This window comes from Penicilliopsis zonata (genome assembly GCF_001890105.1).
Source record: "Penicilliopsis zonata CBS 506.65 unplaced genomic scaffold ASPZOscaffold_15, whole genome shotgun sequence".
Classification (NCBI taxonomy): Eukaryota; Fungi; Ascomycota; class Eurotiomycetes; order Eurotiales; family Aspergillaceae; genus Penicilliopsis; species Penicilliopsis zonata.
In genome coordinates this window covers 462007-485721 of record NW_019208924.1, presented here as the reverse complement: position 1 = coordinate 485721, position 23715 = coordinate 462007, and the positions used below count along the sequence as shown (strand labels likewise).

The window sequence follows — 23715 nt, the reverse complement described above, 5'->3', positions numbered from 1 at the left end:
TCACATACATACTACATACATTCCTAGATTAGAGACGTACTCGAATAAGGCCGGTGGATTACTCTGTATCTTTGGCCAGTATCTGGCGCACCTTGGCGACCTTGTCTTCAAAGGACTGCTCCTTATCGATCCTACGCAGGAATATGATCAGTCGATGTAAAGAGATACTTGACCCCCGCACGACACACACCTTGAGCCAGACCTGATATCTGTCTGGATGCGCAGGATACCCTGGGCATGCAGAATCGTATGCGCCTGGCCGATGACGCGGTGGACTTGGTCCCACGGCCCTTCTAAAATGGTACGTCAGTCTCTACTCTTAACCTTCCCCCTCTAGTGGACGGAGGACTGCGACTCCGCATCTCCGTATATATATATATATATATATATATATATTATTTTGAATGGCGATGAATGCTGCCAGCGATGTTCGGACCAAGACCAAGGGAGAGGGGAGTGGATTAGATATGCACTGGATGCCCACTTGTACTGCAGAGGTACGAAAAGGGGAATATTGGTCGGGACGCATGTGAGGCGTACGGAAAGTCCTCCATCCTCTTGTATGGCCACAGATCTCTACTCCGTATGTAGTACTCTGTACTGGAGTACGGAGTACTATCGGCTGTTGGGAAAAGACGCACCTAGGGTCGTTCCGGCCGAGTGCATCACATACTTCAGACCGGATTTCTCGACGAGACGCTGGACGTCGGCGATCTGGGCGGACACGGAGGGCGACGCGGTGCCAATCTGCAGGAGGAAGACGGGTTAGCTAATTGGCCGGAAGTACGGGAATAGTTTCTGTACGGAGGTACCAGGTACTCTGGATTCCGAGAGATCAGATTTTGACAGCTCTGCCCCCAGGCTCCCGGGGAAGAGGGCAAGAGGAACCGTCTATACATACCGGGATCAGGCAAAAATCTGCGGTACAGTGAGCTGGCGTGGGGATGGACCCAATGTCGGTCGGAAGAGTTGCGGAGGATGCCATTCTCGTCGGACAGACACGGTGTGTGTGTATGTAGTACGTGGTCTGGGTGTCGGCAGTAGTCGAGTCGAGGTCGGAGGAGTTGGGCGGAAATCCAATGCAGTAGCGTCACTATCACCGTGGGGTCGCCCTCAGGGCCTCCACGGAGTCAAACGCCCATGTACCATGATCTCATCGATCGTCTGAATCCCCCCCCCCCCCTTCCTTGACTATATGCCACGCTTTTATTTCCTCGTCAAATTTCCAGTCCTTCGAGGTCAGCACATGGAATACTCCGTACGGCGTACGGAGTACCACGGACTGTGTTAGTTGAATGAGATGCGGGGTCAGTCAGAATGCCGAGACGTGTCAGATCTCTGGGATAGGTCGCAATAACTCCTCTGGATTATAGTAGACAGGTTAATTCCAGCAGGCTCTCAGCTCAGAATGACTAGGCCATCAGCCTCAGCTGCCTCCAGCTGTTGTCCCTCCTCCTGTCTCTATCCGGGGAGGCGGTGATGCGTCCCGCTTTAGGCCCGTTGCTCTGCGGGAATTCCTCCAGGACTATCTCAGTGATCCACTGGATCGACGATCGACGACGCTGTCCTGCTCAACCAGAAAGATAAATACTATCGTTTGGTCCTGCCTATTTTATTATTTCTTTCTACGGAGTACTTCGCTGCTGAGGCGTCAGCAGGTGCCTGCCCAACGCTGTCTCGTCTCTGATCTTATTGCCTGCGCTATCCCCGACCAAAACATTCCATCTCGCCACTGCCTCGCTCGATCTACCCAATCCCACGCGTTTGTTCTGGATAATCCCTGGCGGTGTTCTTCTTTCGCGGCCGTGCGCGGAACCGAGGAGCTGGGAAAGCGTTTGATAGTCAGACAGCCGTCCCCTTCCCCCCCCTGGGGGTCATGGCAGACAGGGCGTGTTAGATGCCGGACCGCATCCCTGTCTCTGCTTTTGACTGACTCCACGACCAGGCTTTGCTGCCCCTAGCCCTACGTACTATTGCCGCGCTAGAATCTCTGTGCGAAATAGGATTCGCGGTGCTCTTGCTTTTTGCCCCCTTCGTCTACTGCAGACTAGCATCATTTGTAGGCCGAAGGCTTTTACCTTTCCGCTTTAGGCCAGACTGAGGCTGTCGTATATAGTTCCGATTGCCTCTGCATAGGCCTGGAGGCTCGTCATCCTTGATTGTTTCATGGTCTTTTTCCTTACAAGGTTTTTTTTTTTTTTTTCGAACTGTCTGGATTGAATGTCACTGGCTATAGCGACCTCTGCTGCCGCTTTTGTTGGGGTGACCGCCGTCACAGCCCTCTCTGCGCCTGGTGCAGATTGCGGCCATGGTTCTGTTGAAAAGACGCCGACGACGCTGCAAGCTGCCTCACCTATTCGACAGATGATCAAACCCGACGTGCTGGAGCTCCCCGTCGGGGTGCGGCTGGTTTACCTCGCCGAAGGGGGCGCCAATATCATCTATCGCTTCGTGACCGACCTCGCGTGCGTACCGCTGAAGCTGCACGGAAAGGTACTCCGCCTGCGCAAGGAAACAACGTCAGCCATTCCGTACCGCGACACGTCTCGGAGCTTCGACCGTGTGATCCGTCCGTTGTTCGAGCCCGATGAACTAGTCGACCAGGAGTTGGTGCGACTGCCCGCCGGGCTTGTGCTGCGATGCAACGAGCATCTGCGGGTGGCGGAGCGGGAGCACCAGCGGCCCAAGAAACGGCATGGTGTCTACCTCTCTGCCACCGAACCGTTCGGCCTTCTAATTACGGACATGACTACGTTCGGGGACCCGACGGTCGCTACCCTGGCAGAGTTGAAGCCCAAATGGCTCCTGCAGTCGCCCTCGGCCCCAGTGAACGCCCGCCGATGCCGTACCTGTGCCTTGCGGGAGATGAAGAACGAGGAGGCTCGGCTAGCGGGCTTAGCAGGCCAGGAGTCTTTCTGCCCGCTTGATCTTGTCTCCGACAAGTTCGAGCACGTGCTCCGTGCGACCCGCTTCATCCAGGGATGCAAGGATCCCATGCTCCTCGCACGGGTGCTATACCACAACCGCACGCTGCTGAAGCTGCAGTCGCATCAACGAGCCATGAAGGAAGTCGGTTTGCGTGGCCCTCCCGCACACTCCCGCGAGATGTCGCTGGCCATGACCTTGCGAGACTGCACCATGTTCATCAAGGTATTCACTCCAGTCTCTCTGTTTTTATATTTAAACTAAACCCCCCTTTTTTTTTTCAAGATGCCCCACGACGGTAGCATCCCTGATATCCGACTCGGGGATTTGGACCTAAAAACCACCACTGGTGGGAAAGCGCAGTACTGGCTTGAGCTGGAGAAGCGACTGGTCTACGAGGGCTGGTACTCAGCCACTCATAGCAGTCAGATAGACATAGACAGCGAATGTGCCCTCGGACGAATATCTCCTACATCTTGATTGATCGATGTTCCTCCCTTTTATTTAATGCATCATGGGAACACAGCACCAGATAATGATATGCATGAGGGTTGAGTCATGTCTAAATGAAAGGATAAAGTATTAGAGGAACAGAGGGAGTATCTCCACAGCATGTGATATCTATAAATTATAACGAAGACTTTATTGCTCTTACGCAGAGCATTCCTCAGGGCCTATGGGTAATAGGAGGTGGATGATAGCTCTATGCTAATTATATTTATTATTTTCAACTATCACAATCATAATCTTCTTTTAGCTAGGTATCTAGTTCTATTGACTAACCGGTACTTGAGTATGGATCAACTGCCGGTCTCAGAATCAGCTATTGACTACTACTATTATTAATCACATCCTAAGCCTGTTTCTCAGCATCCTCTGGAAAATGAAGTCCTCGGATAGATCCAGGGGTATTTGTATATCATCAGATAGAAGCAAATGGATATATGAAATAGTAATGGTACAATATTAGTCTCAGGCCTTCATGATTCAACCTCTCACCAAGCTCTTTATATTGTGAATGACCTTTAAAGGTAATAATGTATCCTAGTCCTCTAATAAAGCCCTGGTAGTGCATTAAGTTCAGGTACTTAGATAATCTCATGAGTATCACAGCCAGTCAGATTACTCTCTAGCAACTCTATACAAAGTAAGCCAGATTAGATGCTTATGGTTAGATTAGCCTAATTACTGTGTATATGTAGTACATACTCCGTGTTTCGAGTCAGTTAGATCTACTCCGTAGGAAGGAATATTATTAGAAATCTTCGAAATTATTCCAGCCACATCCAATGCGTTTGACTAATTGCCCACCTTTTTTGCTACTCCGTAATTCCGCGATTCCGCACATCCGCCGATTTGTCAGGTACCAGACGATGCCATTCCTTAACTGACAAAGAAAAAAGAAAGTCAATTGCATTTACTCAGTACTCAGTAATCTATGCAAATACATTTTCAAAAAGAGGCGATAGATTAGCTGCCCACATTAACCAATCCATTTGAACCCCTCCCCCCTCCCATTTTTCCCCCACCCACAGACCCTACTACATATATAATACTACATAATGTCCACGTCTCGTGTGCTCCGTCGCTCCATCTTCACTCTCTCCCGCTCTACCAGACTCCACCACTCCCCTTTCTCACCAGTTTCCCCTCTAAAGTACCAACCAAGTCGTTACTACTCATCCAAGAACACCACCACCACCACCACCACCATGTCCAGCACCGACGCCCTGATCAAGCTGGCCGAGAGCCGCCGCACAATCTACCAACTCGGCAAGAACCCCGTCGTCCCCGACAGCAAGGTCGAGGACCTTGTTCGCGCCGCCATCCTGAACGTGCCCAGCTCCTTCAACACACAGTCCACCCGGCTCGTCCTCCTGCTGAACAAGGACCACGACCGTCTGTGGGATATCACCATTGAAACCTTCGAGGGGTTGGTCAAGTCCGGAACCGTCCCGGAGGATGTCTGGAAGGAAAGGACTTTGCCCAAGTTGCAGGGCATGAAGGCTGCTACTGGAACTGTAAGACTTGCACTTCTCTCTCTTTCTCTCTCTCTCTCTCTCTCTCTCTCTCTATATGTATATGGCTAACAAAATAGGTCCTCTTCTACGAAGATCCCGCTCACATCAAGCCCTTCTCCGAGAAGTTCGCCATCTACAAGGACCACTTCGCCCCGTGGGCTGAGCACTCCAACGCCATGCACCAGTATTTCCGTAAGACCTCCCCATTTTTAACTTGCTTGGTTGGAACATACTGATTTCTCTAGTCTGGACCGGTCTGGAAAGTCTCGGCTTCGGTGCCAACCTGCAGCACTATAACCCCCTCATCGACGCCGCCGTCGCCAAGGAGTGGGATCTCCCCACCGAGTGGCGCCTGATCTCCCAGCTGGTCTTCGGCAGCCCTGAGGGTGCCCCGGGCGAGAAGACCCAGAAGCCGGTTGAGGAGCGGCTCAAGATTTTCGGCAGCAAGTAGACGGTCGATGATGGTCAGATCACAGACACAGACAGACCTTTACATGTACATAGACATATACAAATACACCCCCAAGTTAAAGGACAGCATGCATTATGGATAGGATAACTAGTAGGCTATTAGGTTTCTAGGTATACTTGCTTGCTCGATGCGGATCAGCACGCGGAGCGAATGGACCGTTAGCAGAAGGCAATATACATTCCTAACGACTCCCTCGGTACCACTCAGCAGGTGGATCATCCAAACATTCGCCAACAGGAACCACTAAATGGTCAGCATATTAGGTGATAACCCAAGTTTACTGTGCACTCACCTCGCATTCCCCTTCCGTAGATCTCGCTGAGCATGTTCTGGACCAGCGTCCGGACCGTCTGCTCATGGACATCATGTGCCAGGACGATATTCCCTCCAGCGTTCAGCTCGGACTTGAACTTCTCGAAGCTGCGCCAGATGAGTCCTGGGTTGTCATTTTCGTAGTCCTTGGTGTCGATGCTCGCGCCAATGACATGGTACCCCATCTCCGCCATGATGGACAGCACCAGGCCGTTCACCATCAGATATGGCGCCCGCATATAGGTCGGGAAGAAGCCTAGAATATCCCGGAACGCAGTCTCAAGCTGGGTCATTTGGGCGACGATCGTGGGGTAGTCCAGCGTAGTCAGATATGGATGGCCCCAGCTATAGTATGATGGGTTGAGTGAGTGATGATTATGCATGAATAGGTTCTATTGCAATAAACATTCATACGTATGTGATCCCAGCTGATGTCCCTCGTTGATCGCCCGTCTCACCACATCCGCATTCTCGTAGATCTTGCCTAGGCCGTGCCCATTTAGGAAGAAGGTGACCCGCGCCCCGTTCGCTCGCAAGATATCAAGGATGGCAGGCGTGTAAATGAACGGGCCGTCATCAAAGGTCAAGGCAACCGTGCCGGGGACAGTGCATCTGTCGATCACGGCACCAAAGGGAAGACGAGACACCCGTCGCTGATTAACCAGTTCTGATGATGAGTTAGACCATACTAGGTGCATGGGGGCTGCAATCGACCAGACAGGTGCCAGTAAGAAGATGAGGAGGGTAGAAATCCAGTGAGCCATGATGGTGCACGGTGATGACAGTGAGGTAATGATGTGTTGAGTATGTCTGTTCGTCTGAAGTATGAAATGAAGGCTAGAGTGAGATACCCATAAAGATGTTTCAATTGTGCTGAGGGTGTTGGAGGTCTTTATTGATGCCTCTGGATGCAGTTTCCTTTTTCAAATCTAGAGAAATACCATTCGTACCTTCTTGAAAGGGAAACGTGAAACCGAGCTTGGTTTACTTGGAGGATGAAAAAAATATATTAATTAAACATCTCAGAAGACATCCATCCACCCCGCCAATCCATACATGAAACACAGTGGTTATATGGTTACATCTGATATAAGACCGTAAATGGGTGCAAAATCGAAGTCGCTTTTCGCTCAGCTGCCCTTTCTTTCCCCAAGGGTCACGAGCTTTGGACGTGAGGAGGGGGAGCCATAACAAAATGGAATAATAGAGAAGAAGACAGTAGCGACGATGAATCAAAGCAAGTCACAGACTAGGCTTTCTTGGTATACCTCTTCATGGAGCGTCTCTGCTCTTTCTGACTCTCGCGTTCCAGGTACTTGCGCTGCTCCTCGGCAGTCATGCCACGGAGGATGCGTTCACGCTCTTCTTTCTTGATCTTCTCAACCGCGAGCTTGCGCTCTTCGGCCTTTTCCTCCTCTTCAGCACGGCGCAGCTTCTTGATCTCCTCTTCGCGGGCGTTGCGGAGCTTGCGGGTGACCTCGGGCCGGAAGTGGGCAGATGCGACGAGGCGATCTGTCAAACGGACGAACTGGGTGAATAGGGGGATGGTGGAGGCGTAATCATGGCCGGAGGGCAGCGACAGAGAGAGCTGGATACGCTTTCTCGGGGTGGTTTCCTCGATCCTGCAACGGTTACTATGGGACGCAAATCCTAGTAGCGTACTTATATATCACTCACTTCATAGGCTTGTCAAGGGGTTGGTCAGTGATGATCAGATATTCCAGAGAGTTCCCTGCCAGCTCGATGGCGCCGATCAGCTCCGGAGTGAGGATCATGTCAGTAATCTCGGCGCTCTCCGACATCACGGTCACCCAGGAGGGCAGCTTGGCGTTGTCCTTGGTTGTGGTCATGGAGGCATCGTAGCGGTCCTGGCGGAACTTCTGCATCTGGCTCTTGTGAACAACAGCCCAGACAAATCCGTCGTGCGTCGAGCTGGCGACCTTGAGCGATGAAGAGTCACCCCCCGGTACAGGCACCAGATCTTTCTCCTTGCCATCAAATGAGTAGGCAACTGCTTCCATACGTTCGGCCGGGGGCGCCCAGCTCTCGAAGAAGAAGCTGAACACATACTCCATAAAGTAGGTAACCGGGTTGTAGCGCTTAGGTAGCTGGATCGAGACGTCCAGGAAGGCGACATTCTGGCGGCCGGTCGCATAGGTAGCAAACTCCTGTGCAGTCTTTTCCTTGAGAATCGACTCGGGCGCCGCCAGCTCCGACGCCTCGGCCGACCTCCGGATGCCATCGAACCCGACGACGGCGAACTCGTTGCGCAGCAGGGGCGCATGGTGCTTGGCCCATTCCCTCGCCTGGCGGCGGTTTTTGCGAGTGCCCCAAAAGTGGAACAGCAGGATCACCAGGATAAACGGCATAATCGTCGCCTCCTGCATGAAATCCTTGGGCGACGTGCGCTCCCACACCCGGTACCATTTCGTATAGGGGACGCCGCTGGCGCCCACGGTGCCCGCCGCCGCAGTTATGGGAGTCGACGCCGAAGCGACAATGGACACAGGCGAGGGATTCGGCGCCTCAACAAAGTCCGCAAAGTCTGAAGGAAACCCCGTTAGTTATTTTTTTCCTTTTCATTAACAATCTGCTAACGTGCGATAAAAGACAAAAGGCTCGTCGGTGTCATACCATCCTCGACCTTGGGTAGTGCTGATGGCTCGGAGCCACCAAACACGTTCTTGAACACACCCGCCATTGTGAGGGGAGGAGAAAGAAGACACAGCAGCTATTCGAAAGGGTGGGGGGTTCCGAAGATGGAGAGCGAAGCTGCTGGAGATAAAAGGAAAGAGGAGGAGGAGGAGGAGAGCGAGGAAGAGGAGAAACCAGGAGAAGCGAGTGGACAGCGAGTTCCAGGGTTTCCAATGGACTTCGACGTTGGGGGGGGCAAATTGAACTGGTTTAGTGAGTTACGCCAGAGTGGCCGGGCGCGGAGCTTTGGCTTTAGCTTTATCGTGGCCTACTCCGTATACGAACTGTGCGGAGAACTCTTGAGTGGAATTTTGTTTTTTAAGGAGTAAAAAATAAAATACAATACGCTGGAGGTGAGTATTTATAAATGACAATCAAGGGTTAAGGTAAAATGACTACCTAATACTAACTACCTAGTAAAGAATCAGATGGACAACCTGGTCGCTCGTTCAGACAGGCCAAAAAAAAAAAAAAATAACTAAACACTGCAGATTGTACAAAATCCTGTCCACCCTTTTTTTTGAACGCATGAACAGGAAAAAAAAAAAAAAAAAAAAAAAAAAAGGAAAAGAAAGACAAAGCCGAATGAATGTGGTATCCTGTAGATAAAAAAAAACCAAGGCAACCCAGTGTATAGACAAAGAGATTAAAAAATAGATCAACAAGCAGGATACACCGCAGGCCAAGTAGTAATACAGCCGAGACACGCCATGTTGAACGCATGCCAGAAAGGAAATGATAACGAGGATAAATAAATCAAAAGTCGTATCGGTCATTAATAGATCTGGACTTGTCAAAGATACTCATGAGACTCCTCGACGAGACGATCGTTTCAAGCCACCAGGGCGAGAAAGAGGGAACAAGAGGAAGTAGAAAACGCTGCACCGATTCCCGGGACAGATAGGAAAGATAAAAGAGGGGGGAAGGAAGGGCCTTATTGCCCATAGGCGGGTGGAGGGCTCTCTTCCTGATGATGGCGGTTCCAGAAGTTGCAGGCGTTCGGGCCCATCATCTTCTGCTCATGCATGCGACGGGCGATTTCGCCCGCCAGTTTCTCAACCAGTGCCGAGTCGACTAGGTTTGAGGGGACTTCTTCGCGGTCAAAGGGTATGGCCGAGGCAGGAAGCTGCCGAGGAGTGGTAGTAGATGGACCGGCCTCCTCCTTGTCGCGAGGGTGGTAGGTGGTGGTGGTGCGAGCCCGTACGGTGCCTCGAGGCGTCGCGTCGGGATCATCGGAGCGCAACCGGGTCGTGGAGCTTTCTCCAGGTTCCACAATCTGGTGGAGGGGGACTTCGCGGCGAGAAATCGGACGAGAGATGCTTAATCGATGCCGTTCTGGGACTGCGGGAAGATTCATATCTGTCCGAGGTACTAGGGGCGGCGTCACCGGATCATCTGATGGTTCTTCCAGGATGGGCAGTGGAGCCGAGTATACAGACGGGGCGCTGGTGGATTCGGTGAAGGCACTGTCGTCGCTGACACTCATCGCGTCGTCGGTGGTCTTGGGGCGACGCAAATCCACCACACGCTTCTTACGCCTGCGGGCATGGGCTTTGGAGTGACGACCAGCCCCCAGGCTCAGACCATACCCGTTAAAGCTATGGCCCGGTGCCGAGAGCCTGCCACTTTGCATGGACACCGTGCTGGCGTTATCCTGGAAGGACGACAGGCTGCCAACCTGCGATTGTGTGCGGGAGAGGGCCGGGCTGAACGGGGAGTTAACGCTGGTGGCCGGGTCGGCCGGGTCAGAAGGCGAGGTCCAGGCGCGATACACCACCTCGCAGATGGATGGCGTAAAAAGCGACAAAGTACGTTGGGAATCCGTCAACGCGGCGAGTCGAAGCAGGTTCTTCTGAGAAAACAGCGAATGCGTCTCCACCGACGAGTCCAGAGACAGCGACTCGATCTCCGACTCGTTCAAGGCGTTACCCAACGCATCCACGGGGTCTTGCGGAGGACTAGCCAACGGATCCTGCCCCGGACCTGGACTCGTCGAACGGTCCATGGTATCTGGCACATCCTCCCCCGCACGATATTCCGGCACCCACAGGCGGAGAGATAACCGATGAATGATGGCCGGTAGCTCATCCATGAACAAGATGCGCAGCTGTGCCTCGATTTCCCGCTGCAGGAAGTCGCGTACGAACGGGATGGAGTCGAATGTGGATGACACTTTGAGGGACTCAAGCGGATCGTTACGGAAGACCACGGTGATGCCTTTTTGCTTTGAGAAAACCAAGATGACGAAGCCCGAGAGTTTAAAGTCGGAGAGCGTGATTTGAAGCGGGATGGTCAAGGGAGTACTAACGGATGTGAGCGGATCAAAAGGCACGGCAAGCACAGAAAAAAAAAAAAAAACAACTGTGTAGAGGGAGACTTACGCAGCAGCAAGTGGCTGAGGGGATGCAAACGCTGGGCGCGTGAGCAGATATGTATTCAACGGATTCGCCTGGACGCGAGTCTTGAGAGTAAGAAAAGCATCGCCGGTGTAGGACATCTTGAAGATGCCTCGAAAGCGATCCTCAGCCAGGTCACCGATCTCGAGAATCTCCAGCTCCGGGGGGATGGAGCCCAGGTTGAGCTCGGTGACGATAATGTCGTCGACGATAATCGGCGGCTTAGGCGACTTATTCAACGCGGCCGTCAGCAGGTCTTGAGCGCGGGTGTAGAAGCCCGCGTCCGCCATCAGCGGGGACCAGTTGAAGTTGAAGGCCATCGTCGAGCATCTGCAGCACCCGCGAGGGGAACCAGCAGTTCCAAAGGGCGATATAAATCACGACCGGTCGGACAAACAGCGCGGCGCGGGGCTGAGTGAGACGATGGCGAGACGAGGCAGGTCGAGTCGTGGGAGGGAATAATAATGGGATGGCACGGAAACGAGCGAAAAAAATCCGCGAGGCAGAGGCGACCGGGCCGAGACTCGCGTGCCTTGGGAACGTTAGTTAACGAGGTAACTAATCACTAGGTAACTACTAGGTAGTTAGTTAACGGCGGGGAAAAACAAGACACGATAACTGTATCCACACTTGCTGAGAAAGATGGAGATGAGTGTCTGTCGAGATTCTGAAGCATCTGGCTGTCGCTTTCACCCTATTGATCGCCTCAGGGGGCGCATGGACGATAAAACTTGACACCGGGACAGCCCGGACTGTCTGCTGTACGTCACTGCGCCGGGCGATAGGAGGCCGTACAAGTGATTACCTTCAGTACAGCTATAATAGGTGTATTGTCCAGCAGTATGGTATGATCATGGTAATAATTAATTAGTTACTGTTCTAGATCCCTTCGGCCGGCTCCGATATTTATTCTGGAAGTTGCTTGACATTCTATTGCGCTGTTGGAGTTCAGGTAATAAATTTCCTGTAATTTACTCCATACTCCATACCTGGAGTAGAGTAGGCGATGAGGTAGTAATATAATAAAGTAGCTATTCTATACATAAATAGCTATAACTAACTAGATTTTAAAAAGATTAGTGCAGTTTATAGTACATAGTTGAATTAACAATTCAATTAAGTATTTTGTTGTCGTTCTAGGAGACTCGATATTGAAAACCGACGTTGTTTTGTTACCTTTGAAGTTTGTTGCTATATAGTCATGTGATTTTTTTATATTGACCGACTCCCTGCTCTTCCTTCGTAGGTGTATCTTCTACAATAATCCAGACCTCGATCTCTGACTTATGCAGAATTGGTTTTATGGTTTATCAATGGTTTATCAGATTGTTCAGCGGTTTACCCCTCAGGCCTTCAGACTTCATCTGATCATATCACGTCATTCCTTTCCTGATGGTGAAAGATCTACTCGCAATTGTTGCGTTTATCAGTAGCAAAGCGCTGAAAACACTTCGGGAACAACTCCGAGATGACGGCCTTTGCGTGTTCAAGGCCCTTGCCCTTGTGCATAGTGTGGAGAGGATGGCGAATCACCGACAGACACTATGGCGCATGAATGGATATCTATTGCGAAGCGGAAGGAAAGATGCCAAGTTCATTGCGGGGTTTGAAGCAGATAAAAAGGCAGAATCTTGAGAATTTGAAGGCAATTCGGCAAATATTCACTTCTACAGCATTCCAAACACGCAGAATATCGACCGATCTTCGACATGGGCGACGTAAGTAGTGACCTTGACAATGGCAAGAGGCAGATTCTGCTGAACGCCTTTGACATGTCCACCGTAGGCCATTTATCGCCTGGCCAATGGAAGGTGAGTGACTTTCTGCCTATCTGAAAGCAAACCCTTATGCGATGATCTTAACCAAGCCGACAGAACCCCAAAGACAAATCGGCAGCCAAACGCAGGCTTGACTACTGGATCGAACTGGCAAAGCTTCTTGAGCGAGGCGGCATCAATGCCCTGTTCCTAGCAGATACCTATGGGGGGTACGATACTTATGAGGGAAAGGTGGATGAATGTATCCGACGCGCAGCTCAGTGGCCAGTGACAGACCCTACGATTGTACGATTCTTCATTCAAGTACAAAGAGTGAATCACAAGTGCTTATCATGAAATTTTCTAGCCTATTTCTGCCATGGCAGCTGTTACCAAGAATCTTGCCTTTGGGATCACCTCTTCGACATCCTTTGAGCCTCCCTTCTTGCTAGCAAAGCGGTTCTCCACACTGGACCACCTCACCAACGGGCGAATAGGCTGGAACATCGTCACTTCGTGGAAGAAGTCGGCCTTCAAGGCGATCGGACTGGACAGCCCGATTGAACATGACGAGCGCTACCTCCAGGCGGATGAGTATCTGCGCGTGCTCTACAAGTAAGAAAATCCTCAGGGACAGAATTTGCTTGGCATCAATGCTGATAACGGCCTTCTTTGTATAGACTCTGGGAAGGTTCCTGGGCACCAGACGCTCTTTCACCTGATCCAGCGACAGACTCATACGTCGACCCGGATAAGATCCGCCAGATAAACCATAAAGGCAAGTACTTTTCTCTCAACACACGCCATATTGTCGACCCATCACCACAGCGCACTCCGTTCCTCTTCCAAGCGGGGACCTCACCTGCAGGCTCGGCCTTTGCGGCCACTCATGCAGAGGCAATTTTCGTGTCTTCACACTCGCCAAAACTGCTTCGCCCGAAAGTCGACAAGATCCGTAATCTGGCTGCAGAGCGAGGTCGGGACCCGCGCTCAATCAAGGTCTTTGCAACCTTCACCCCCATAGTCGGAGCGACCGACGAGGAGGCAAGGGCCAAATACGAGGAGCTGAAACAGTACGCTTCCGTAGTCGGCGGCCTGGTCTTGTTCAGTGGCTGGACCGGCATTGACATCTCCAAGATCCCCATCGATCAGGAAATCACGGCGGCAGACTCCCTAGAAGCGAACAGAATCACTAGCATTCTTGACGCCTTTACTACCACGAGCAAGGAAGTTCCTAAATGGACGCCTCGCGTGGTGGCGGAAAAAGCCGCCTTTGGCGGTCTTGGCCCAGTTGGAATTGGAAGCCCAGCAACGGTGGCCGACGAGATGGAGCACTGGATACACGAAGCAGACATCGATGGCTTCAATCTCGGTTACGTCACCACCCCCGGTACTTTCGAGGAGGTCGTCGACCTCCTGATCCCTGAGCTCCGTAGACGGGGTCTCTATCCCGAACCACCGGAAGAGCAACTCACCGCTCGAGAAAAGGTCTATGGCCAAGGCCAGAAAGAGCTTCGCAATGACCATCCGGGCAGCCAGTACAAGTACGACGTCTACCAAGAGGAGGATCCCTATGTGGAAGTTGAATAGATAGAGTTGGTCGTATTATTGACTACAAAGACTCCATTGATTCTATCCTATTGTCAAAAACCCTATACCCAAGTAAGGTACTGTCCTGAAAATGCCATTAAGAATGCAACAAATATTCCAGCTGTATGGAGGACTGCAAGCTGATTGGCCCATTGGGGCGCAGGCATCGGAACAAAGTAATCCCACCGTCTCCCCGGCAACGAACCGATCTAAACCCGTTTCAGACATAGATCAATATGGCTCTTTGGGGGGAGCTTCTTTTTGCTGTCTTTGAAGGCACTCACAAGAGCTTTGGCGACTCACACATACGACTAGCATCCATTTGGGTGATCTATGCTACAAATAGTGGCCTAGAATACACTGTTGATACTATTTATGACTGTTGAATGCTTGACACTGAGGCTTGAAGAACCATGCCCTCCTCTCCTGCCCCGTGCCGATCGCAACGGCAACCTTCCACACGACGCACCACGACACAGAGAAAAGTATACGGGAAACGAAAAGCGGTTGCAGCAAAGGCGGTCTTTGAACAAGGAAGTCCCGTGAAGGCCTCGGGGCACGTGTCGGCTTCTGTCGTTGACGCGACGCTGGACGAAGTGGAGGAGAAGCTGGGCAACGTCGCGATTGAAGATAAAGAGCAGGCTCTTGAAGAAAAGAGGGAAATCCAGCTGGAAAAGGAGGAGCAAGATGTTCTCGTCGAAGACCCTGTTGAAGACCTTGTTGAAAAACCGTCACAAAGTCCATCCGAAACCGTTCACGAAGAGGCCTCCCAGACTGCGCCACAGGAATCTTTCAAACAGTACGAGACTATGGTGGAGGTGAGGGTTTGTTCGCCACGCGTCGAGCAAGGAGAAACCGCAGATTGCGCGAGTGTACAAGATGTCGAGCCCGAAACATCTCAGGTGGAAAGGAGGAAGGGGAGGAATCACAAACCAGCCCCGCGCCGGTCGTCGGGCTGTATTCAGGATGAGAAAATGAACGCATATACCCGCATCATATTGGACGAAGCACTGTCGCCCTTGGCATCACAGGGAGTTCAGAAATTTGATTCATGGGCAGCGCGCGCGGGAAACTTGTTCGAGGTGGTGAAGCTGGCAGAGGGTTCCTATGGTGAAGTCTACAAGCTTCATCTTCGCGAAGAAGTCTGCAAGCGAGAGATGTCCAAAGCCAAGCTGGCGCGGCTTAAGGCTTACGGTGATGGTGTTTTCAAGATTGTGCCCTTGCGTGCGAAGAGTGGCTTCGGCTCCAAGAAATTCACAAGTATTGACGAGATTGTCGCAGAGGTCAAGATGCTCAAGTATCTGGATCCCATCCCTGGATTCGCCCGGTTCAGAGATATCCATGTTGTTCAGGGCCGGTTTCCAGAATCGTTCCAGCAGGCCTGGATGCACTATAAGAAGACCAAAAACGATTGCCTCAACCCGAACCCAGCTAGTAAAAGGGCGTACCCTGATTCACAGCTCTGGGCGATTGTGGAAATGGATGATGCCGGATGTGAATTGGAAAAATTTTCGTGGTCGTCGATCTTTCAAATCTACGATATCTTCTGGGGTGTTGCCATGGCGTTGGCCAGGGCGGAAGAGTATGCTTCCTTTGAGGTAGGCGATAGGCGAGCATCCAAACGAGACAGAATACCAACTGACGCGAAAAAAAAAACAGCACCGCGATTTACACCTTGGCAATGTCTGCATTCGAAGCTCTCGTCCAGACGGTTCCATGGACCCGCCTTCTGATCTCGACGTAGCACGATTTCATAGTTCGAGTGGATTCGGACTCAGTACGTTGGAGACCACCATCATCGACTATTCGCTTTCTCGGGCCGAACTACGCTTGACTGAGGATCCCGATGTACCGGCGGAGATTGCCTCGTCCGATCTTGACAAGAAGCAAATTTTTGATGCGATTGGTCGAGACGAGGATGAAGTGCTGCTTCGCAACACCTATAGATAGTGCGTTCACTCACAAATACTCCACTTCACTTTGGCACCAGCTAATCACTTACTTCATAGTATGCGGGGGGAGCTGTATAGTGGCGATCCTCTGGTGACTGAAAAAGTTCCTGCTGTTCCGGGGATCTGGTCTGAATACGTCCCGCGAACAAACCTCGTCTGGTTGCTCTTCCTGCTGAAGAATCTTCTGAAGAACCGACGACCAGAAGCAGCGACTCACCAAGACTCAACCCTATCGCCCCCTCGACCTCAGCGGAAGCCACTGGAGGCATGCTCCCCAAATAAGAATCTCTCCAGGCGCGCTCCGGGGCAAAAAAAAGCTGGTGTACAGGAACTTGGCAAGTCGTCTGCAAAGCGCCAGGTGACAGACGATCTGCACATCCAGGCTAATCTACTCAAGAACATTCTTGAAGACAGGCTGAGCGCGGTGCTGGACCTACTAGATTTGGAGAACCGACCCGAAGACATGTGTTGCGCGGCGGATCTCGTGGCATATGCTATTGACTCGCAGTGGTTGACAGAGAGTGATTTCTTTTGATCCTCCAGTCTAGCCTATTCTTCTTGAACCCTTTCCCCAATTTTCTCATTCCCCCCCTTGTTTTATTCCCATCTATATTTGTCTTTCGATCAATTGCATAGCGAGGAGTTGGTGATTATTGACACCCATTGCATAAGATTCCAGGTTAATCTAGTAGCAACAGTCTTTCAATTATATTCCATTTCAATGACTGGTTCCTTTATGCAATCAAGTAGATGAGAACGCCTAACACCAAAGTATCAATTATACTCTATTAAGAACCATTGCAGAAAACCAAAGAGCTTCACTTTGCCGCAATGAGGAAACTCAAGAGACTTCCGGCCGCTAGTCCACCGACAAGCATCAAGCTCATGAAGCCACCGGCGGGTTCGCGTTCCTCTACGGAGACGAAATGACCGGCGCCCATCATGCAGCTGCTGCCTAGAAAGCCATTAGAGAAGCCGAAGCAGATCTGCACGAAAAACAGGTAAAAGGCGTCGCTGTTCACGATGGCACCCCGGCCGCCGATGTTGCAGAGAAGATAGAGCGGGATGAACCCCAGACGGGCGATGGCGAGAACGAACAGGGCGACGGGCCGGTGCGAGAGGGTCGCCAGGCGTGGTACTAGAACGGAAATCCGCCCGAAGAGATCACCGACGTTCCAGAAGAGGAAGGCAAGCGGGATGAAAACCTCTGGCTCGAAGATGCGCGGCTGGGCTTCCACACCTCGACCCTGTCCAGGCCCGTGCACGGATTCGATCTCCGCCGTAAAGACGGGGAAGGTCATGGTCACGGCGAAGCAGAGGAAGACCGACAGCGCGGGCCAGTGGAGCTTCTTGAAGAGCGTCCACAGGCCGATGGTGGTCTTTGCGTGGGCCGCATCGGCGGGGTGGAGCGGATCCTCCTCTTCGCGCGACACGGATCCTGCAGCGCTGGATTGGCGTTTATTATCCAGGTAAAGAAAGGCAATGAGCGCAAGCAACGAAATAGCGGTGGCGGTGAGGAAATACGCAAAGGCGGATTTGGATGGATCTTGGCGCCCGTGATGCTTGTTGCTGGGCGGCACCGCGAGCACGGAGAGGATTTGGACGATGCAGGGTAGGACCCCTGCCACGCCCTGGCCCGCCATAATCGCCTGGGTATATTCTTCTCTCCCGAAACCGGACACGTACGCGAAGACGCCGTTCTGGTTCATCCCCGTCGCCCAGCTGGCGCCAAACACCATCAACATCAGGAAGCCAAAGTATGTGCCCACAACGGCATTTTTCATGAGAATCGTGGAGAAGGCGAGAAGGGCAAAGATTATAATGTTGATGAGCAGTGAGAGCTTGATCCGTCTCGGATATGAAGCGTTCTTTTGCGCTTTGGCCATAATGAACCCGCAACAGAGGTTCGTCACGGTCGACACCGACAGGATAGACGGCTGAAAGTGAGCAACGGCCCAATCGTCGGATTCAAATCGACGGTGAAAATACGGCGCTGCCGCAAGGAACATATTCCTAATCCAAAAGCCATGAGAAATCGTACCTTGACCACCATGGACGCATTGGGGGGGGGGTACTTACCATGCCCACAGCATGTTTATCCCCAACAGGAAAAATACGCCATAACTCAGCCGTGAAAAGTGTGAGGCAGGCTTGCGAACACCGCTATATTCCGATCCCCCGTCGCTGACCGCATCAGCCTCGAGAGTGTTGTGTATCGGCTCATAAGCAGTCTGACTGCTGGCTGAAGATAGCCATCTCCGCACGCGGTCCATGATGTGTGACGGCAGATATTCTGCACTTCCGGGCACGTAAATGAAGGACAATGAAGAAGATATAGAACTAATCCTATTCCATCATCAACTAACTTCGATAAAGTAGAGATAACCAGGACGACAGAGAGACTGGGACCTCGTCGTGAGAGTTGAGGAAGTGCGGAGTCAAGTTGGGGTCGATCAGCGGCGAGTCATGCGCCAAGCAACCCTTATTAATTGCTTCGACCTCACAGGCCCAAAAGCATCAACAGACTGAAAACGCAATTATTGAAGCTTTTGTATGGTATGAACGGTTGACGGAGGGGAGAGTCATATTCTTTCGTCTATCTGAATGCCGTGAAAATTCCCCTCGGAATAGTTACAGTACAAAAACCGTCCAATCCTCTAGACCTTGAGGTATCCAAATAAAGAGACAAAATGAAGGAATAATTCAAGGAAAGCGCTGTCGAACAACAGCTAATGTAAAGAAGAACATGGTGTATGGTATGTAAGTAGGTAGGTTCAGGTAGTATTATGTGTAAAGAGATTCGCGGGATTTTCAGGAGGACTATTGTTCCTTCTTGCTGTTCTCTGACTGTTGTTCAGACTCCTCTGTTTCTTCTTGCGCCTGCTCTTCATTTTGTGACAGTTGCCGGGGAGAACCATCAGACGACGAAGGCGGTTGGAGAGATTCTCCACCGCTCATCTGCCACTCCATCAGTTTCGTGAAAGCACCATCCGGTCGGGAGCTCAGTTCTTCGTAGGAGCCTTGTTCAGCAACCTTTCCATCCGGGCCAAGAACAATGATAGTATCCGATCGCTTAATGGTGGACAGACGGTGCGCAATGCTGATCGTTGTGTTGTTACCACGGAGCAGGGCAGCCAAAGCACTGTTTACCAACGTTTCGGACTCGGCGTCAAGGGCAGAAGTGGCTTCGTCTAGAATCAAAATATCTGGATTCTTGATCAAGGCACGGGCAATGGCAATGCGTTGCTTCTGTCCTCCAGAAAGCTGGGCTCCACGAGCACCAACGTGTGTATCAAGACCATCCGGCTATTGACCAGGTTAGACATTATGTGGCAAGGAAAGGCTTCAATATCTACTCACGAAATCACTGATGAATTGGCAGTTGGCCTTGCGGGCTGCCGCAATGATTTCTGCCTTGGTGGCATCCGGTCTGCCATATGCAATGTTCTCGGCGATGGTGCCCGAGAAAAGAACAGGCTCTTGAGAAACGATACCAATTTTTCTCCGAAGGGATTTGGCGTTCATTTGAGAAACATCTTTGCCATCGATCAAAACCCTACCACTGGTAGGGCTGTAGAATCGAAGCAAGAGCGAAGCAATGGTGGACTTGCCACCTCCTGAGGGTCCAACAATCGCAACGTTGGTTCCCTGAGGAATCTCAAAGTTGAGGTCCTTGAAGATAGTGACGGCTGGCCGAGTTGGATAGCTGAAAGTGATATTTTCGAATCGAATGGGACCGCGAGCTGATTCCACTCTTTGGCCCTGTGTCGGCGAAATGGTCGGCTGGCGATCCTGTAGCTCGAAAAGCCGACTAGCAGCACCAACGCCCTTCATTAGCTCCGAGTAAAAGCTGGACATGCCAACCATGCTAGAGCCTGCATAGGCTGTATACATCAGGAATGATGTCAATTCGCCAATGCTAATAGCGCCAGACTTGACCAAACCGCCGCCGACGTAGAGAAGCGCCAATATTGTCATATTACCCGCCAAACCGGTCTATTAAATAGTCAGATCTTGCCATCCAAGGATATCTCAAGATGCCTTACCATACTAAAGAAGGTCGCACTTATCAAGGACTCCTTTTTGCCAAGATCAAAGATTTTTCGAACTTGGTTGTTATAGCGATGTACCTCAAGAATTTCTCCGGCGAACGATTGACTTGTCTTGACGTTTCCAAGGCGTTCTTCGGCAATTTTAGTCAAAGTTCCAAGATTCTTCTGGATTCTGCGACTGAGATTGCGGATGGAACGGCCGTAGAAGAAAGCTCCAATGCCAATAGGCGGAAGCAGGATAGCCAGAATGCTGGACAGCTTGATGCTCACATAGGCCATCAGACTGAAACCAGCAATGCCACTGACACCGGCGCGCAATCCATCGGACAAGTTCTGCGTGATACTCTTGCCCACAATGATGGTATCAGAACCCAGCCGGGAAATCAAGTCGCCCACCCGGTTAGCATCGAAGAACTCGGCATCCTGAATGAAGGTCTGGCGAAACAGCTTCGAACGAAGTCTAGAAACAATTCGTTCGCCAACGATACGGAGAATAATGATTCTGCCATAGTTGGCGACGGAGCCCAGCGCGAGAACGCTAGCCAATGCAGCATAGAACATCGGGAGGCTTAAACCGAACAGCGTGTTACCCTCGGCCTCAGACTTGGTTGCCGTATCCATGAGCCTTCCAATGGAGAAGGGAATCGACATTGTAATTCCGGAAGAGACAAGCAAGAAGAAAAAGGCGAGTGAAAGCTTCTTGGCCTCCGGGCGGGCGATTTGCAACAGTCTCCAAACCTCTGAGAAGCCAGGTTTTTTGCCTCCAGCACCATCTTTACTCAGTTTTGCCCGTAGATTCACCTGAGCCGCTTGAGCCGCCTTTTCCGATAATTCAAACCCTTTGTCCGCCTCTTCATCTTCCTTCTCCAGCGATCCGGGGGTTTCACTCGCAAACTTTGTGGTTGGCGTAATCGGTGACCGTCCTGCTAAAAAGCGTGGAGTTGAACACAGCAGACGAACATGGTCGCTTAATCGGTTTTGCGACACTGAAGCTCTCAGGTTATTGTTGTATAGAGTCGGGGGCAATCCGGCGAGTCGACCTAAGCCGCGTGCGGTTCCGACCGCACCCAAATGAAGGGTCCTTCGTGACACATTGTGTCCAGGCGGAGAGGTCCTGGATGTCGAGCTCAGAAACAGCTTCTCCACTATGCCTCCATTCCCTTGGATTGCTGGCCGCGGGCTCCAGCCCGTGGCTCCGGGCACGAACAGCCTGGTGCCGCGCATCTCAGGAATTAGCTGGCGCTGCGAATTTCGGACAAGCTTTCAAAGTGATGTCACGGAAGACAGGCACGCTGCCATACTCTCACGAGCGAAAAGAAAGGCACTCCGGTCCCATAGGCACCGGCACCGCAAAAGAAAAATCTCAATTCAAGACCTGAGGATGGATTCCATAGAGTAAGTAGTAGTCTAATGAAGGTTGTAAATCACCAGCGATGCCGGCACAAAAGCTGACGGAGATGTCGCGGAGATCGGGTAATGTTTTGCCGTGACGAACCCGTGTAAATTACACGGTAAATACATCGTACGGGATCGGCGGTTCCATGAAGCTGAAGCAGCACCGAGAGCCTTCGATTGCGATGAGCTTGCCTGGGGCTGATTTTATTCTTGCTGTCTGCCTCTTCTGAAGTTCCTTTTTTTTCTCCAAGAGAAGAGCGCAGCTTGTTTCTATCTTCAGGGAAAGCTAACTAAATCAGTCACTTTTGATTATTCCTGATTTTTGTCTCTTACCAAAGTAGCTACCCCGCCGACACACTGCATACTTGATTCCCCCCCTCCGCCAAATTCCCGTCATTCCAATCACAGAGATCATCTTTGAACAAGATGGTTTTGGATTACAGCAAATGGGATGCTCTCGAGCTCTCTGACGATTCGGACATTGAAGTCCATCCCAATGTCGACAAACGTTCGTTTATTCGAGCCAAGCAAGCTCAGATCCACCAGCAACGAGCTCAGCGCCGCCATGAGATCGAGACGTTGAAGTACGAGCGGATTATTAACGATGGCCTAATTTCTCGCATCGATAGCCTCCTGGGTGCGCTTCAGCAACATGAAGATTCCTCTCGCAGCCTGGAAGAAATCGTCTTCAATTTCATCGTTGAGTCTGCGAGCAACCCGGACCAGGATAGACCCCCCGCACCGCCGGAAGGAGTTTATACCCACGAGAAGGAACAACCGAAGTATTCGCAGATGATGAGCTCGCTGGTGGACCAGGTCAGGAAAGAGATTGGTGACTCAAACCCCGAAAACCTTACCCAGGCATACATTAAAGGCGTGAAGGAACATAAGAGCAAAGTCGAAAGTCTACAGAAGGAATTGTTGGAGAAACTTGCCCAGCTTGAAAAGGAGGAGAGAAGCAAGATAACCAGTGATCAGATACACACCGGATTTGATACATCCTTTGTGGCGAAAGCGAGCGACAAGCCCACAGGTTCGACATCAGTCGAGCTCTTGAACCCGGGGGTTTTGAATAAGGATGCCTCAGCTGCACCAGCTACCGGTGCTGGCGATGATGACTACGATCCGGCAGACATGAAGGCTAGTGAACTAGCAAAGCAATTCTCGAGGATCAAACTTGGCGAATACAGGGCTTCTCTTCAGTTCATCTCCGAGCATCCCGAGATTGTCGCCGAGAAGGAAACGGACGGGTTACTTGTTGAAGCTTTCAACAGCCAAATGGAGGGAAAGGAGGAATATGCGCGCCAATGTGTACATCAGGGTCTGCTTCTGCAGTATTGTCGATCACTGGGTCGGGATGGTATCGCGCTCTTCTTCAAGCGGTAAGTTTCCCCTTTATACATCTTTCTGTGCATTATTCGTCATTCACTGACACTTGGCTGGCGCAGAATCACAACCAAAGATCACCAGGCAGGAACTATATTCAGGAACGATGTCAACGAGACCTACAACAAAATCAAGACCCGAGCTGCAGAACTAGCCAAGGATAGCTCAGCCGCCAACGACCCGGCCGGTGTAGAGCAGATTCAATTACACGCCGTTGACCCGAACACCAAGATCACAATCAATATCCCTCCCACCGACAGCACGGAGCCGGAGGTCATCGAAGCGCGTAGAATTTTTGAGTCCTTCTCGCCAGCTCTGCAAGCAGCCCTGAAGTCCGAATCGTTGGATGAGGTCAACAAGGTTCTCGGTAAGATGAGCGTCGAAGAGGCAGAGGAGGTCGTCGATAAGCTTGGACAGGGCGGAATGCTTAGCCTTGAGGAGGGGATTGTGGACGCCACCACCGAGGAAGGCCGCAAGAAGCTGGAAGAGCTCGAGGCAGAAGGAAGGTCTCACGGCGTTGCTGAGGATGTGGGAGAGCCCGGCGGCGACATTACCGAATTGGATTAATTCCATCGACAATAAACAAACGCATACTAATGCAGTATCACACACTAACTTTATTCTCACGTTCACCATATTAGCCATCAAATTGTAAATCTTTTTCTTGGCTGGTGATGCAGTGTTGTATCTTATGACGATGCGAGTCAGATGTCTCGTCCGACTAAAAAGCACAGCTTTAAGTACTAAAGAAAACCTCTTATTT

General features: G+C 51.3%; 12 protein-coding genes across 12 annotated transcripts; 5 read left to right on the top strand and 7 right to left on the bottom strand.

Annotated features, from left to right (window-relative positions):
- Positions 1–58: 58 nt before the first annotated feature.
- Positions 59–985, bottom strand: ASPZODRAFT_154079 (hypothetical protein; the record flags this gene model as incomplete). The annotated part of the gene is made up of 4 exons (XM_022726053.1): positions 59–131; positions 191–293; positions 642–747; positions 902–985. The coding sequence occupies 4 exons, from the start codon at positions 983–985 to the stop codon at positions 59–61; spliced, it is 366 nt and encodes a 121-aa protein (XP_022578626.1).
- A 1379-nt stretch (positions 986–2364) lies between these two features.
- Positions 2365–3405, top strand: ASPZODRAFT_72466 (hypothetical protein; the record flags this gene model as incomplete). Its single annotated transcript, XM_022729839.1, has 2 exons — positions 2365–3150; positions 3211–3405. The coding sequence occupies 2 exons, from the start codon at positions 2365–2367 to the stop codon at positions 3403–3405; spliced, it is 981 nt and encodes a 326-aa protein (XP_022578625.1).
- A 1121-nt stretch (positions 3406–4526) lies between these two features.
- Positions 4527–5474, top strand: ASPZODRAFT_135584 (hypothetical protein). The gene is made up of 3 exons (XM_022723840.1): positions 4527–4946; positions 5024–5138; positions 5192–5474. The coding sequence occupies exons 1-3, from the start codon at positions 4638–4640 to the stop codon at positions 5395–5397; spliced, it is 630 nt and encodes a 209-aa protein (XP_022578624.1). The 5' UTR covers positions 4527–4637; the 3' UTR covers positions 5398–5474.
- Positions 5475–5599: 125 nt separating this feature from the next.
- On the bottom strand, positions 5600–6921 carry ASPZODRAFT_2113219 (hypothetical protein; the record flags this gene model as incomplete). Its single annotated transcript, XM_022727751.1, has 3 exons — positions 6145–6921; positions 5711–6075; positions 5600–5661 (listed from the first exon to the last, which is right to left on the bottom strand). The coding sequence occupies exons 1-3, from the start codon at positions 6492–6494 to the stop codon at positions 5600–5602; spliced, it is 777 nt and encodes a 258-aa protein (XP_022578623.1). The 5' UTR covers positions 6495–6921.
- ASPZODRAFT_135583 (hypothetical protein) lies at positions 6764–8537 on the bottom strand. The gene is made up of 3 exons (XM_022723839.1): positions 8365–8537; positions 7408–8275; positions 6764–7352 (listed from the first exon to the last, which is right to left on the bottom strand). Exons 1-3 carry the CDS (start codon positions 8429–8431, stop codon positions 6980–6982), a joined length of 1308 nt encoding a protein of 435 aa, XP_022578622.1. The 5' UTR covers positions 8432–8537; the 3' UTR covers positions 6764–6979.
- Positions 8538–8804: 267 nt separating this feature from the next.
- On the bottom strand, positions 8805–9362 carry ASPZODRAFT_833799 (hypothetical protein). The gene has a single exon (XM_022730253.1). The coding sequence runs from the start codon at positions 9198–9200 to the stop codon at positions 8874–8876; it is 327 nt and encodes a 108-aa protein (XP_022578621.1). The 5' UTR covers positions 9201–9362; the 3' UTR covers positions 8805–8873.
- Positions 9253–11296, bottom strand: ASPZODRAFT_833769 (hypothetical protein). The gene is made up of 2 exons (XM_022730252.1): positions 10806–11296; positions 9253–10727 (listed from the first exon to the last, which is right to left on the bottom strand). Exons 1-2 carry the CDS (start codon positions 11138–11140, stop codon positions 9359–9361), a joined length of 1704 nt encoding a protein of 567 aa, XP_022578620.1. The 5' UTR covers positions 11141–11296; the 3' UTR covers positions 9253–9358.
- A 785-nt stretch (positions 11297–12081) lies between these two features.
- On the top strand, positions 12082–14202 carry ASPZODRAFT_122387 (hypothetical protein). Its single transcript, XM_022721324.1, has 4 exons — positions 12082–12631; positions 12695–12883; positions 12945–13192; positions 13258–14202. Exons 1-4 carry the CDS (start codon positions 12530–12532, stop codon positions 14165–14167), a joined length of 1449 nt encoding a protein of 482 aa, XP_022578619.1. The 5' UTR covers positions 12082–12529; the 3' UTR covers positions 14168–14202.
- Positions 14203–14580: 378 nt separating this feature from the next.
- Positions 14581–16654, top strand: ASPZODRAFT_18875 (hypothetical protein; the record flags this gene model as incomplete). Its single annotated transcript, XM_022727302.1, has 3 exons — positions 14581–15765; positions 15827–16116; positions 16177–16654. 3 exons carry the CDS (start codon positions 14581–14583, stop codon positions 16652–16654), a joined length of 1953 nt encoding a protein of 650 aa, XP_022578618.1.
- Positions 16655–16937: 283 nt separating this feature from the next.
- On the bottom strand, positions 16938–18392 carry ASPZODRAFT_72475 (hypothetical protein; the record flags this gene model as incomplete). The annotated part of the gene is made up of 2 exons (XM_022729841.1): positions 16938–18132; positions 18199–18392. 2 exons carry the CDS (start codon positions 18390–18392, stop codon positions 16938–16940), a joined length of 1389 nt encoding a protein of 462 aa, XP_022578617.1.
- A 285-nt stretch (positions 18393–18677) lies between these two features.
- ASPZODRAFT_102089 (hypothetical protein) lies at positions 18678–21597 on the bottom strand. The gene is made up of 3 exons (XM_022720802.1): positions 20166–21597; positions 19480–20115; positions 18678–19425 (listed from the first exon to the last, which is right to left on the bottom strand). Exons 1-3 carry the CDS (start codon positions 21393–21395, stop codon positions 18940–18942), a joined length of 2352 nt encoding a protein of 783 aa, XP_022578616.1. The 5' UTR covers positions 21396–21597; the 3' UTR covers positions 18678–18939.
- Positions 21598–21992: 395 nt separating this feature from the next.
- Positions 21993–23519, top strand: ASPZODRAFT_161207 (hypothetical protein; the record flags this gene model as incomplete). Its single annotated transcript, XM_022726504.1, has 2 exons — positions 21993–22948; positions 23015–23519. 2 exons carry the CDS (start codon positions 21993–21995, stop codon positions 23517–23519), a joined length of 1461 nt encoding a protein of 486 aa, XP_022578615.1.
- Positions 23520–23715: the final 196 nt, after the last annotated feature.

Bases quoted from the DNA above. Each gene is read 5' to 3' on its own strand.
- ASPZODRAFT_135584 (XM_022723840.1), top strand. From the start codon at position 4,638: ATGTCCAGCACCGACGCCCTGATCAAGCTGGCCGAGAGCCGCCGCACA. The intron at 4,947-5,023 runs GTAAGACTTGCA...CTAACAAAATAG, and splicing joins TGAAGGCTGCTACTGGAACT to GTCCTCTTCTACGAAGATCC. The intron at 5,139-5,191 runs GTAAGACCTCCC...TGATTTCTCTAG, and splicing joins CGCCATGCACCAGTATTTCC to TCTGGACCGGTCTGGAAAGT.
- ASPZODRAFT_833799 (XM_022730253.1), bottom strand. From the start codon at position 9,200: ATGACCGATACGACTTTTGATTTATTTATCCTCGTTATCATTTCCTTT.
- ASPZODRAFT_135583 (XM_022723839.1), bottom strand. From the start codon at position 8,431: ATGGCGGGTGTGTTCAAGAACGTGTTTGGTGGCTCCGAGCCATCAGCA. The intron at 8,276-8,364 runs GTATGACACCGA...GGTTTCCTTCAG, and splicing joins ACTACCCAAGGTCGAGGATG to ACTTTGCGGACTTTGTTGAG. The intron at 7,353-7,407 runs GTGAGTGATATA...TAACCGTTGCAG, and splicing joins CCCCTTGACAAGCCTATGAA to GATCGAGGAAACCACCCCGA.
- ASPZODRAFT_122387 (XM_022721324.1), top strand. From the start codon at position 12,530: ATGGGCGACGTAAGTAGTGACCTTGACAATGGCAAGAGGCAGATTCTG. The intron at 12,632-12,694 runs GTGAGTGACTTT...CCAAGCCGACAG, and splicing joins TATCGCCTGGCCAATGGAAG to AACCCCAAAGACAAATCGGC. The intron at 13,193-13,257 runs GTAAGAAAATCC...TTCTTTGTATAG, and splicing joins TATCTGCGCGTGCTCTACAA to ACTCTGGGAAGGTTCCTGGG.
- ASPZODRAFT_833769 (XM_022730252.1), bottom strand. From the start codon at position 11,140: ATGGCCTTCAACTTCAACTGGTCCCCGCTGATGGCGGACGCGGGCTTC. The intron at 10,728-10,805 runs GTAAGTCTCCCT...CACATCCGTTAG, and splicing joins CCTCAGCCACTTGCTGCTGC to TACTCCCTTGACCATCCCGC.
- ASPZODRAFT_102089 (XM_022720802.1), bottom strand. From the start codon at position 21,395: ATGCGCGGCACCAGGCTGTTCGTGCCCGGAGCCACGGGCTGGAGCCCG. The intron at 20,116-20,165 runs GTAAGGCATCTT...ACTATTTAATAG, and splicing joins GTGCGACCTTCTTTAGTATG to ACCGGTTTGGCGGGTAATAT. The intron at 19,426-19,479 runs GTGAGTAGATAT...CCTGGTCAATAG, and splicing joins GCCAATTCATCAGTGATTTC to CCGGATGGTCTTGATACACA.